Source organism: Elephas maximus, chromosome 3 (genome assembly GCF_024166365.1).
Source record: "Elephas maximus indicus isolate mEleMax1 chromosome 3, mEleMax1 primary haplotype, whole genome shotgun sequence".
NCBI lineage: Eukaryota > Metazoa > Chordata > Mammalia > Proboscidea > Elephantidae > Elephas > Elephas maximus.
This window is the reverse complement of record NC_064821.1, coordinates 56,860,533-56,873,662: the sequence shown is the minus strand read 5'-3', so window position 1 is coordinate 56,873,662 and position 13,130 is coordinate 56,860,533. Positions and strand designations below refer to the sequence as shown.

Below are 13,130 nucleotides of genomic sequence, written 5' to 3'. Positions count from 1 at the left end.
GAGGGAATAATTTTCTCCCTGTGGGATATGGGATGCCCCAAAGGGAAGAGTCAGGTGTCTGGGCCAAAGCAACAATGCAGGTCCCTAAAGCTGGGATTAGAGGGCTCCCTCCCTCCTGAGAAACCTCCTCCTCACACCCCCCATCACCAGCAGCCAATGCCCTGAACCATCCTAGGCCCCACCTTGAGGAATTCAAGGAAGGCTGGCTTGGTGAGACAGGCCTTCTTGATGATGGACATGGCGTTGGTGAAGTTGTTCACGTAGTCACTGTACACGTCTAGCACCATGGACTTGGAGAACTGAAACAAAGTGCAGGTGTGGGCGTGAGAACCACATCAATGCAGGAAAGAGGCAGCACAGCCGCCACTCACCGAGCCTCACGGTGATGGGCCAGAGACTGACTGGGATGATCTCAACCAGCCTCTGAGGTAAGTAAAAGTATCAGCCCCCTTGACGGTAAGGAAACCAGGTGTTACAGATTGAATTGTGCCACCCCGCCCCCCCCAAAAAAGATATGTTGAAGTCCTAACCCCAAGTACCAATGAACACAATCTTGTTTGGAAATAGGGTCTTTATGGTTGTTATCATTCACGTGAGGTCACAGAGGAGTAGGTTGGGTCCTAATTCAATAGGCGTGGTGTCTTTAAAAAAGAGAAGAGACACAGACATGAAGGAAAGGTGGCCACGTGAAGATGGCGGCAGAGATTGGACTGCAACACCTACAAGCCAAGGAGCGCCAAGGATTGCCAGGAATCACCAGAAGCTGGAAGAGGCAAGGCAGGAACTCTCCCTGGAGCCTTCAGAGAGAGCACAGCCCTGCCAACACCCTGCTTCAGACTTCTGGCCTCCAGAACCGTGAGACAATAAATTTCTGTTGTTTTAAGTCGCACAGTCTGTGGTGCTGTGTTACAGCAGCCCAAGGACACTCATCCACCAGGACTCAGAGAGCTGCAAGGGCTTGTGGGAGGTCACAGGTAGGAGTGGTGGGGCTGAGGGAGAGCTGGGGGTGCTCCTCCATGTCTGGGCTGAGGAGATTTTGACTCCAGGTCTCCTCCCCGAGCCTGAGCCCACAGGTCAAGAGAAGAGGAGGGAGGCAGGGAAAGGTGAGAGTAGAGTTCCTTTTGCTATATCCATTTCCTCACCACTTCCAGGAAATAAAACTCCCCTCGCCCTCCCTCCGCAAGGACAGCACCTCTGACCCCTTGCCAGGGGCAGTGCACCCCAAGTTTGAGCTGCCAGGACAAACATGGTTTGCCTGGAAGTAACCACTGTCCCCCCGAGTCCCTTGGACACTAACCCAGGACATCGGATCTCTTTAGTGGTCTATAGAGTGCTCTGGTTTTCAAAAAAATGTGTTTTCTTTTAAGCAACATAAGCCCAATGACCTAAAACAGATAAAAGTGGAGTTCTACCCTCTTGACCCTCCTTGGCCCCATGAATCTCTGCAGCCCAGAGACTTTAGTTTGAAAACCACAGGTCCAGTGCACACCTCATTTCTCGGATGGGGAATCCAAGTCCCAGAGGGCCCAGGATCAATCCAGTGTTATAAAACAGAGCTGGGACCAGAACCAGGTCTCCTGAATCAGAACCAGAGCACGTCCCTTGACACCACGCAGCACCCTTCTGGGGCCAAGGACATGGTCTGTGCTCACATTTCAGACAGCACCTGGTGAGGCAGATTCAGAAGAGTCGGGCAGCTGCCCAAAGTGGCTGGGAGACCAATCGAGCCCCTGGTGCTGCTGCCTACCTGGGCAGAGCCAGGACAGTGACCTGGCTTCACTGGCACCAGGCCTGGCAAACATCTCCAAGAACATACTGGGCATTTCGAGGTGTCACACCGCCCTCAGCTAAGGCCAGGAAGACTCAGGCTTGCCACTCCTTTGACTCCAATAGCTTGGGCAAGGTTGACCACAGTAAGGCTGGCTGTGGTTTCACCTTGGGGGGCTGGGGAAAGAGTTGGGGTATTCCACACTAACCACGTCTACTTTATAAATTGTGCTCCTTTAAAATATGTGTTGGAGTCCTGACCCCTCTACCTGTGGATGCAATCCTATTTGGAAATAGGGTTTTCTTTGTTAGGGTAATGAGACCATATCAGTGTAGGGTATGTCCTAAACCAATCACTTCTGAGAGCCCTAAAGAGCAGCACAGACACAGAGCAAGGGCAGATGCGGAAGAGAGATGCCACATGAAGGTCACCAAGGGACTGAGGAACAGAAGCCAAAGGAGACCAAGATCTTCCCCCAGAGCCAACAGAGAGAGAGGCTTCACCCATTGCTGGCGCCCTGAACTTCAACTTCTGTTCTTTAAAACCACACACTGTGGTATTTCTGTGACAGCAGCACTAGGAAACCAAGACACCTACCGAAGCCACAAAGAGGTCCCCGATCTTCTCAGTGGAGTCCCACTCAGCCACGCGGGAGGACAGGGCAATCTGGAACATGGAGTGGCAGTGCAGAATCTCCTTCACGCGGAAGAACACCAGCTGGCACTTGCGGACACTCAGTACCTTGGGCTCCATCTCCATGAGGGGGTTGCGGTAATCCTGCCAGGCGCAGACGGTGGTGAGCACTCTGAAGGCCAGGCACAGCCCCACTCATCCACCTGCCCTGGTGGCTACGTGGACAAGGTCATCAGAACTTGGGGGGCCATGGACGGCCTTCCTGTTGGGGGAGCATTCACCCCTCACTCCTCCTCTTTGCTACTGGAAGGCTCTCCATGAATATAGCATTCTGGCCTCTCTTTGCCCAACCCAGTGCTGCCCTGCCCCTGGCTTATGTGTCAAGCTGGGTTGGGAAGAAAGCAGCTCCATGGAGGCAGGGCCCTGAGGGCAAGGCTGGCCCCTATTTGGCTCTGCCTAGGACTGAGACATCCCTGGGTGATGCAAACAGTAAAGACACTTGGCTGCTAACTGAAAGGTTGGAGGTTCAAGTCCACCCAGAGGCAACTCAGAAGAAAGTCCTGTGGATCAACTTCCAAAAAATCAGCCACTGAAAACCCTATGGAGCACAGTTCTAACACACATGGTGGGGGAGGGGGGGCCATGAATCAGAGTCCACTGATAAAACTGGCAGAGGGCTGAGCCAGCCTGTCGAATCAAGCAGGGATGTGGGAGCAAGCTCATTCGGCTTCCCACACCTAGCACCACATTCTCCAATTAGAAACAAGTCAATATCTGAATCTCTTCCTGCCTGACAGCTGGGCTTCCTCTCTGTGGAACCAAACTCGGGAGGGCAAGAGAAGGGTGCTGTTAGCACCCCCCAACCCCAACAATTCCCTTCCCTGTTGGCCTCACTCAAATAGCCCATGACATTCAGGCAACTCACCATTTCAGGAGTTCAATCTATCGGCCAGGTTGGCACACCTTACTCAGGTCCTACAAGCATCTACTTAGCAATCCCTGGGTGTCCTGACGCTAAGACAGAGAGCGCAATTATACTCCCTGCCTCAGGGAAGCTCCAGGATGATGGGGAGATGTGGCCCCTGCTCCAAGGAGCGGCCAGGACGGTGAGGACGGCATGGTCCCCTCCAGACATGAAAGTGACCACCATGTGCCCTTGATTCTTCAGGGCAGCCCTTGTTTCAAAGAATCCCCATTTTGTTTCAAAAAACATGGTCGCTACTGTGAATATGAGTACAAGGAAGTCTTGATGTCCCCCATTTGGAGGTCCTGCTATGTCCCTAAAATAGTGTTGGCTCTTAGCCCCTTGCCTTGGAAACTTCCTGCAGCCCCCAAACCCTCCTCATAAAGTGCCCCTCTGGAGCCTTCCCTGCAGCCTTACCTGGAGTATCCGCTTCAAAGACTCCACATAGCTGCCTTCGCTCTGCACAATGGAGCCCAGGATGTGCCTCCGGACTACCTGCTCAAGCCAACAAGCACAGCACAGAGTGAGCACCTGCTGTGTCCAGAGCCCCACATGATGGGAAGACGGGGCAGTTGCAGCCTCCAGAGGAACTGACAATTATGGGACAGAAGTGACCCATCCCTCCCAGATCCTGCTCCTGGGGTCACTTGTGCCTGGCTGACCTGTGTTTCCTCCCAGACCCTTCTGCCCAACCAGAGAAACACCCACACTCCCCAGACAGCAGAGAGCCAGACCCCGAATGGGGTAGGGAAGACACCATCCCTTAACCCAGCAATAGACCCCCACCCAGTATCTGCTGGCATGCACCCAACAATGGGGAAATCACCAGCTCACCCCATGGTGGAGGGAAGCTGCCTACATTTTTTAAAAGCTCTAGCAGAAAATTATTTCCAGATTAAACTGAAATCACATTTCTTGTAGATCTAACCCTTGGCCTACCCCTCTTCCACAGGTCAGTCTTTGGAGTGCCCTCCCACCCCACCAAGCAGCCTCCGCTTCAGGACAGACCTATCCAGACCTTTTCCTCCTGCCAGACTCATCTCTTCTTGGCCGGAATCATTGTCCTTCCAAAAGCACAGCCCCACAGAGGGCACCATGGCCCTCAGGGGCAGCCTGGCCAATACCGGTCAAGCATGGTATGGCCTGTAACTCCCTCCCCTGAATGTGGCAGAGCGATGGGTCCCAAAATGTGCTCCACATTGGAAATGCCTGAGGAGCTTGAAAACACCGACACCTGGATCCCCCCTCTAGACATTTTGACTTAATTGGTGGGATGAGACCTGGGTATGGGGGTTTTTAAAAGCTTCCCATATGATTCTATTGTTCAGAAAAGGTGGATAGAGTAAGATATTAACGAGGCTCATGATCAAATTAATTGTATTGATGGCGATGTCTCAACTCATGAAAGGTGTCAGATGTAAGATGGGGGAGCCTGTCCTCCTTGGTCCAGGGCTTGGTGGGTCCAGGGCTGGGAAGGTGGCTAACCCCACTGTACCCTCTCAGCTGTCCTGAGAGCATCAATACAGGCGCCCCTACCACTAGCCCCATCACCCCCTGCTCCCCTCAGCCCACTCCTTCCTGCCTCAGGCACACCCTGCCCATTTCTTCCCACTGCCCCACCTGCACTCCAGGGCTGACCATGGACTCCACAGCCCCAACAAAAACACAAGGCCACTGTCCCCAAGCGGCCCCACAGCTGCAGGCATTGTCAATGATCCCAGGTGCCCAAGATGCACCCAGAGCAGGATTCTCACCCCAAGCACCATGGCGTTTGGGGCCAGGGAATTCTTTGTTTTGGGGCCATCATTAGAGGGTGTTTAGCATATTCCTCTGCCCAGCAGATGCCAGTAGCAGTACCCCTCCATCTATGAGAGCTAGTTATGTCTCCAGACATTGCCAAACGTTCCCTGGGGGACAAACTCACGCTCCATTGAGAATCACTGACCTCGAGTAAGGAGTAACTAAATCACCTGATGTGGGATATGCTGAAGCCTGGGGTCTGCCCTAGCTCTGATGGTGACAGGCTGTGTGGTCCTGGGTGGGGATGGGAACCATCAGGAGCCAGGCAGCTAATGTAAATGAAGGAAGCAGCCGATGGCTACAGTGAACTGCAGAGCGAGCATCCAGAGAAGGAGGCAGGTTCTCCCCCTCAGCTCCAGGGAAGTACACCCGGCAGCAAGGTGGCCAGTGTGGCCATGTCTTCCTCATTTTCAAAGGGGCTAAAAACCAGGATTTTCTGCCAACGAAAATCAGCAATTCCCTCCCCCTGAGCTTACTGCCCCACAGGTCTCGAGCCTCGTCCTCACAAGCAGAGGGAAAGAACATGGGCTCTCTCCCTGCTCCGAGGCTGGGAGCACCGGGGTCAGAAGGAAAATATGACTCAGCCAAGGTCACAGTTCTGGGGTCCTGGTATCAGTGTGACACTCAGAGAGAAGGAGGATACTACTCAAAGAGCCCGAACTCCTGGGGGGGCCCTGGCAGAAGACAGGTGGACCTAGGGTGGGGGCTGGGCACCTGCACTCACCTCCAGGTCTTCAATGGGTTAGCTTAGTTCAATGCTCTCCAACCATTGTTTATTGAAACTACAGCCCCTTTCTTCAAACAACATCTTGTTTTAAAACAGGGAAACAGGAGCTGCTCTGGTTGCCGTGGAGGAGGGAGGAAAAAGCTCCAAACGCTGGGGCTCCACCTCTGCCATATCCCAACCCCTACTCCTTACCCGCCCAGGTCAACAGCATGGAACTGGCAGTGTCCAGTCTGGAAAGTCTCTGGTTGAGAAGAGAACCCAGGAGGACCCCAGCCTGGCTGGGGCTTGGAGGCTCTGCCAACAGCCCATGACTGTCCCTTCCCCTTCAAGACCCAGACCAGTATGACCCCAGCTAATGATAAGCTCTGACCCCCAACCATTCCTTCCCTTGAGCCCCCCCTCACTCTCCCCACACACCTGCTGAGGGCTCAGGCCATCGGGCATGGGGCCCAGCTCTGGGGCCAGGGGCTTGATGTCTGAAACGCTGACCTCCAGGAGCCCCATGTCCTCCTCCTCCGAGTCACCTGGAAAGTCAGATGGGCTGATGATGCAGCCAGGGACAAGGACAAGGCACCCTTCTCAGGCCCAGAAGCAGAGAACCACTCTAGACTAGCCCTGGGATCCGGGCCCTGGGGAATGAGCAGGTCCTGGGGCCACGGGGTTGGGAGGAGGGGATTTGTGAGGCAGTCCCCTGAGCCTAGAACGGTCCATCAGGGAATATGCATGAAAGTATGAGTGAGTAAGTTACTGAGTGAGAGAAAGAGCGAATAAGTGACTTAGTGAGTGAACAAATGAGCGAGTAGGTGAGTTAGTAAGTGAGTGATGGAATGAGTGAATGAAAGGGTGAGTAAAAGGAGTGAGTTACTGAGTGAGGGAGTGAGTGAGTTAATGAGTGGAGGAGTAAGTTAGTGAGTTAGTAGGTGAGTGAGTGAGCCAGAAAATGAGTGACTGAAGGAGTGAGTGAGCAAGTAGGCAAGGAAATGAATAAGCAAGTGAGCAAGGGAGTAGGTGAACAAGTGAGTGAGGAAATAAGGGAGGAGGTGAGCGAGTAAGGAAGTAAGGGAGGAGGTGAGCAAGCGAGTGAGTAAGGAAGTAAGGGAGTAGGTGAGTGAGGGAGTAAGTGAGGACTTAAGGGAGTAGATGAGCGAGCAAGTGAGTGAGGAAGTAAAGGAGTAGGAGAGCAAGCAAGTCAGGAAGGGAGTAGGTGAGTGAACAGGTGAGTGAAGAAGTAAGGGAGGAGGTGAGCGAGTGAGTGAAGAAGTGAGTAGGTGAGCGAGCAAGTAAGGGAGTAGGTGAGTGAGTGAGTAAAGAAGTAAGTGAATAGGTGAGTGAGCAAGTAAGGGAATAGGTGAGCAAGCGAGTAAGGGAGTAAGTGAGTGAAAGAGTAAGGAAGTAAGGGAGGAAGTGAGTGAGTGAGTGAGTGAAGAAGTAAATGAGCGAGCGAAGGAGTTAGCGAGCAAGTAAGTAAGGGAGTAGGTGAGCAAGCGAGTGAGTGAGGAAGGGAGTAGGTGAGTGAATGAGTGAGTAAGGAAGTAAGGGAGGAGGTAAGTGAGCGAGTGAGTGAGTGAAGAAGTAAGGAGGAGGTGAGCGAGTGAATGAGTGAGGAAGTAAGGGAGTGAGTGAGCTTGTGCAAGTGAGCGAGGGAGTGAGGAAGTGAAGGAGTAAGTAACTGAGGAAGTGATTGAGGGAGTAAATGAGTGAGTGAATCAAGGAGTGAGTGACGGAAGGAAGGAGTGAAGTAGTGAGGGAGGGAGAAAGGAAGGGAGTAAGTGAGCAAATAAGTGGGTAAGCCAGTGAGCCACTGAGTAAGAGAGCAGATCAGTGAGTGAGGAGGTAAGCGATTGAATGTGTGAGGAAGTGAGAAAGGAAATGAGCACATGGGCAAAAAAGTGACTGAGCAAGGAAGTGGGGGAGCAAGGGAGTGAGGGAGCAAGAAAGAGAGAAAATGAATGAGTGAGCAAGCGGAAGAGTGAATGAGTGAGGAAGTGAGGAAGTAGATGAATGAATGGCCAGGGAGGGAACACAAAGCAGCATCCTGGGAGGGCCCAGGCTCTCAGAGTAACTCTCCCAAAAGTCACTGTCCCTGCTCAGACCCGCCCACTCGGGTTTGGCACAGGCCAGTCTGCCCATGTCCCCATTACCAGGCACTAAAAATAGTTTTCTTCCTGACTCCTAAAAGAAGGAAGAAAATAAGCCCCAAGAAGAATGGGCTATTTGGCTTTCTGCTTTCATTTAAAAAAAAAATGCAAAGACACCCAAAAGGGAAAAGTTCATCTGATGTCTGACAGACAAAGTGGAGTGGGTGGGGACGGACACCAGTGGAGGACAGAGAAAGCCAGACAGGGTGAGTGGACAGAGCCTCAGCCTGGGAGATAGCGTCCGAGAAGGCAGGAGGTCAGGTGGAGTGCAGGGGTCTGTCCTTGGAGGGCTTGGCCCCCCAGAGAGCAATGCTGGCACAGGGCAGCGGGAGCTGGCCGCTCAGTGGTTCTGGAACCCAGCCATGGCCATGGACAGCAGGAAGTGGGTGCCTCGGGACAAGGGGGAAGAAAGAAAGAACTGGCCATGGCTCCGCGGGCTGAGGGAGCAGGGACACCACGGCAGGCCCTTACCTGAGCAGGAGACAGAAGAGGAGGAGGAAGAGGGACAGCGGATGACAGCGTGGGGGTGGGAGTGATGAAGGCCCTCCTGCCTGGCCCACATGGTGCCCCGGGCATCGCTCCGCACCCACCCCAGGCGCCGGCCACGCAGCTTCCTCTTCCCCCATGCACCACTGGGTAACATTCTTGGCTGGCGATTTGAGCCCTGCTGTGGCTATTAATAATGCCTCTGGTGGGAGGGTCACTTTAGGAAAGGCTTGGGGTTACTGGGCGGAGTGGGGAGGGCCTGGGGAGAGCCTGCTGGCCAGCCAGCTGGCCTGGCGGGGGAGGGTGACAGGGGAACAGTTCTCAGCCAGCCAGCCTGTCTACTCTGTTCTTTCTCCCAGCTACTCCACTAAGTTTGCAATGGCCACCTAGCCTGCTTGGCCCCTCCCTCATCAGAGGCCAGGGCAGGAACACTAGCTGAGCACCCAACACTGTGCCAGGCGCTGTGCATGCGCCAAGCACAGTGCACACCTCACCCTGGCTCAGCTGCCAGAGCACGGAGCAAAGGCACGCCCTCCCCCTCCCCGATCCAGCCCGGCCTGGGCAGCGGCCTTACCGAGAACGTCTTTCCTGTGCAGAAAGGACACTTTGCGCATGACAGCAATTCTCGTCTTCTCCAGCCCGTCTTTGGTCCCGCTCTTGGCGGCCTTCATGAGCTGGGTCATCTGAGCAAAGGTAGAGGGGCTCATCAGAGAAGCTGAGGGAAGGCCTGGGACGCCTGCCACCAAGGGCTATCAACACCACCAGGCTTCCCAGCCCGGCCTGCAGGCATGGGACACCACCTAGGTCCATTCCCTCCCAGAGAGGTGAGCAACAGAAGCCAGGAGGGACAGGGGAGTGCCACCCTGAGAGACATCCTGAGGGGGTGAGGAAAGTGCCTCCTGTCCCTAGGCATCTCCCTGGGGAAACCGTCTTTATGATATATGGGCAGCAGGAAGTAGATGCCACCATGACACCTGAGAAGAAAGAGGGCCTAACCCAATTTTTTTTCCCTTTGGGACAAACTACAGAAGTAAGCATCAAATTAAGAAAATGGCATGGCACTGTGGGCGTGGCACTGTGGGCATGGCACTGTGGCACAGTACTGTGGGAATGGTACTGTGGATGTGGCCCTGGGACTGGCACTGGGTTGGCACTAGGCATGGCACTGGGGCATGTCACTGGGGGCATGTCACTGGGGATGGTACTGCAGGCAGCACTGGGGTGTGGCAGCACTGGGTTGGCACTAGGCATGGCACTGGGGCATGTCACTGGGGGCATGTCACTGGGGATGGTACTGCAGGCAGCACTGGGGTGTGGCACCAGGGGTTGTACTGAAGGTGTGGCACTGGGGGTGTGGCACTGGAGGTTGTACTGAGGGCATAGCACTGGGGGTGGTACTGGAGGTGGCATGAGTGTGTGGCACTGGGGGTGTGGCACTGGGACTGGCACTGGGGTGGCACTGAGGGAATGGCACTAGGGGTTGCACTGACGGCATGGCAATGGAGGTTGCACTGAGGGTGTGGCCCTGGGGGTGGCATGTGGGGTGGCACTGAGGGTGGCATGTGGGGTGGCACTGGGGGTGTGGCACTGGGGGTGGTACTGAGGACATGGCACTGGGGTGGCATTGAGGGTGTGGCACTGGGGACAAGGCTCAAGGCCTGGAGTCAGAGGCCTGGATTCAAATCTCAGCCCCTCAGAGGTATGACTCTGGGCAAGTCACAGAACCTCACTGAGCCTTTGTTTCCTCAGTCAAAACTGAGAAAAACAGCAACCACCCCTCCCGCCCCAGCAGGTTCCAGGACAAGGTTCTGGGACAGACAAGGTCTGTGAAAGCACTCTGAACAGTAAATGTGCTGTACAAATGGTGATTATTTTAGGGGCAACGGAACCCACTGAGGAAGCCCATTCCTTGCCCCCCAGACAGACAGGTTTCTGACTGAGCCTTGCCTGGGAAAAAGGGAGATGGACGGAGCTGCTGAAGAGCAAGATACAACTTCCCTTCTGTGGGGAGGGTCTGTGGGCTTTGGGGGGGCAGCAAGCCAAGCAACGCATGAGCCACATGAAGACAGAAAACCTGATGGGGACAGGCACCCTGGGAGCAGGGAGGCCCTGGCCTGGGAAGAGAGCTGCCATCCCCTAAATCATTCTTTTGCTCCCAACCATCCCCCTCAGAAGAGAATGGGCAATGATGGAAATGTAGATGAGTGCTGTCTAATACAGTAGCTACATGTGACTATTAAGCACTTGAAATGTGGCTGATACAACTGAGGAACCAAATTCCTAATCATATTTAACTAATTTAAATTTAAATAGTCACCTAGCTACCAAAATGGACAGCACGGTTCTAGGAAAACCCTCTCCTGCTCAAACTCTGCTGAGGGTGGGGAGCACTAGTCTGGGGAGATGTTTTCTGGTCTCCTCTGTTCTCACTATCACCCCTCCAAGCAATCTCCTAGTCCCCAGCTTAAGGGACCCAGGACTTCCCAGGGGGCTGGACGAAGACAGCGTGTTGGAAAACCACCCAAGGTGTGGCTGGGAAGGCAGGGTGGTCGCTCTTCAGGAACAAGGCTGGGTTTCTGGAAACAAGCAGCAGGCAGAAAAGGGAAGTCCCCAGCCCCTCCCTTCATCTTTGTGGTATAACCATCAAGCAGTAGCTCTTGGCCTTCTGAGGGGGACAGTCACAAGCACCTTTGAGAATCCAGTGCATGGGAGAGATGTCAACCCCAGAAACTGCACATAGAAAGTCATTCTCTTCTGGGATACATCCTCTTTGGGGGCGGGGGGGGTCACAATCCCGATTGGACACCTCTGTTCCAGGGTCCAGTTTGTCCTGGCAGGAAGCTGTCAATGGGGCTGTCCTACAAGGCCCCCACAATGGTCTTTGGGGATCATTGGAGGCCCTTCTCTTGGCATTTTCCTAGGCACAAAAGAGCAACAGGCAAATGCCCAGGAAGGTGTCCCTATGCCAACCGGCCATGTCTACCAGTATAGAGGCCAGGGCAGGCTGTGTGCTGGGGAAAGCACCCTGGTCTTAGACTCCACCCTTCACTTGCTCCGTGTCCTTCTCTGAGCCTCAGCTTCCAGAAGGTATACCTGCCCTACCCCCGGGTAACGAGCTTCTCAGGAGGTATCTGTGAAAGGGCCATATAAACAGCAAAGGGCTCCCCCCATTCCTCTGGTGAGCCCAGAGGCTGCTGATGTGGGCAGTGCTATACAACGCAGAGCACTCAGGCCTTGGTATCAGGTGGACCTGCATTTGAGACCCAGCTCTGCCGCTTACCGGCTATGTGACCACTGGCCCTTTACTTAATTCACTGCCCTCATTGGTTTCATGCTAAATGGCAGTTGATTCCCAGGCTGCCAAGGGGACTCAATGGCCAGTACATAAATAATAACAATGGCCACCATTTACTGAATTCACCATCTACTGGGCTCTTGGGTTGTGCCAAGTACAGTACCAAGCATCTTATCGATCTGTTGTCATCTCATCCTCACATCCACCCTAGGGCCCTGATTCATAGACAAGGAAACTAAGGCTCAGAGAGGCCAAGTGACTGGCCTAGGATCACACAGCAGGGAGGTGGTAAGGCTAGGCCTCAAAGCCAGGCCACAGGCCTCCAAAGCCCATTCTCTTAACAACAGCACACAGTAGGTGGCCAAATAATGGGCGCTACTGTGTCATTGTCATCATTATCCTGAAGACTGAGTCCCATCTGAGAAGAAGGGACTGTTTTAAAGACTTCCTCACCTTGTATCTCCAAACAGCTTGGCAGGGAGGAGTTTCCAATGTCACCAACTGTTGCATTTTTCAAAGTGTCACCCACTATGGTTAAATATGCAGATTCCTGGGCCCCACCCCAGACCTAGAGAATCAGCATCTCTAGAGATGGTGCTCAGGAAGCTGCATTTTCACAAAGCACCTCAGGTGGTTCTGAAGCCCCTAAAGTTCAAAGGAAGAACAGGAAGACTCATGTGCAGGTAGGGTTTTACGTGAAGTGGGGTTTGGGGGCAAGATAGAGGAAGAACCTGGAAAGGAACAAGCTGGCCAAACTCAGCTGGCTCCAGGCCTCAGAGGCAGCACCAGGACTCAGAGGCAGGTGCTGGGGGTTCAGGCCCACCCTCCACTGCCCAGGAGCAGCAGGAAAGCCTCCTGGAGGTAGCTGCAGCTCAGAAATAGCCCCCACCAAGGACTTGGGAGGGACAGACAGACAATACCTTACAATCGTACTTGTGCTTCAGCTCCTGCATGTCTCTCCCCCCAACTTTTAAAGCCAAGATGTCTCTCTTAGTCCTGGCGTATCTCTCCTTTAGCCTAGTCAGGTCTGGAGAAAGCTGGAGCCCCCAAGCGGCCAGGCAGAAGGAGAGCAGGTGAGAGGAGCAGGCGGGACAGGGAGGAGACAAAACACAGACAACAGAGGAAAAAGGAGACTTCGGTAAAGTGGCAAATGGACAACTTGGGGCAGGCAGCATTCGGAGCCGGAGATGACCAGGGCCCAAGCAGCAGTCCGGCCAGGCTCCTTCCTGGGATCTGCTCCAGCAGCATCCAACCCCAACATGCCAGGCAGCTGGGGGCTGGGTCTTTGCAGCAGAGAATCCTGGCTGCTGGGGAAGAGA

At 54.1% G+C, this 13,130-nt stretch overlaps 1 protein-coding gene across 12 annotated transcripts in view; it reads right to left on the bottom strand.

Annotated features, from left to right (window-relative positions):
• ARHGEF10L (Rho guanine nucleotide exchange factor 10 like) overlaps nucleotides 1-13,130 on the bottom strand; it is a 201,466-nt gene that overhangs the window by 83,027 nt on the left and 105,309 nt on the right. For 10 of the 12 annotated variants that reach the window (XM_049878075.1, XM_049878074.1, XM_049878082.1 and 7 more), the window contains 5 exons: nucleotides 9,091-9,199; nucleotides 6,310-6,416; nucleotides 3,783-3,860; nucleotides 2,366-2,545; nucleotides 183-299 (listed from right to left, as the gene is read on the bottom strand). In XM_049878075.1, the coding sequence (XP_049734032.1) occupies nucleotides 183-299; nucleotides 2,366-2,545; nucleotides 3,783-3,860; nucleotides 6,310-6,416; nucleotides 9,091-9,199 (591 nt within the window). Of the gene's footprint in view, nucleotides 1-182; nucleotides 300-2,365; nucleotides 2,546-3,782; nucleotides 3,861-6,309; nucleotides 6,417-8,501; nucleotides 8,693-9,090; nucleotides 9,200-12,731; nucleotides 12,849-13,130 lie in introns of those variants that run through there. The other 2 variants (XM_049878084.1, XM_049878085.1) reach the window with 2 other exon arrangements.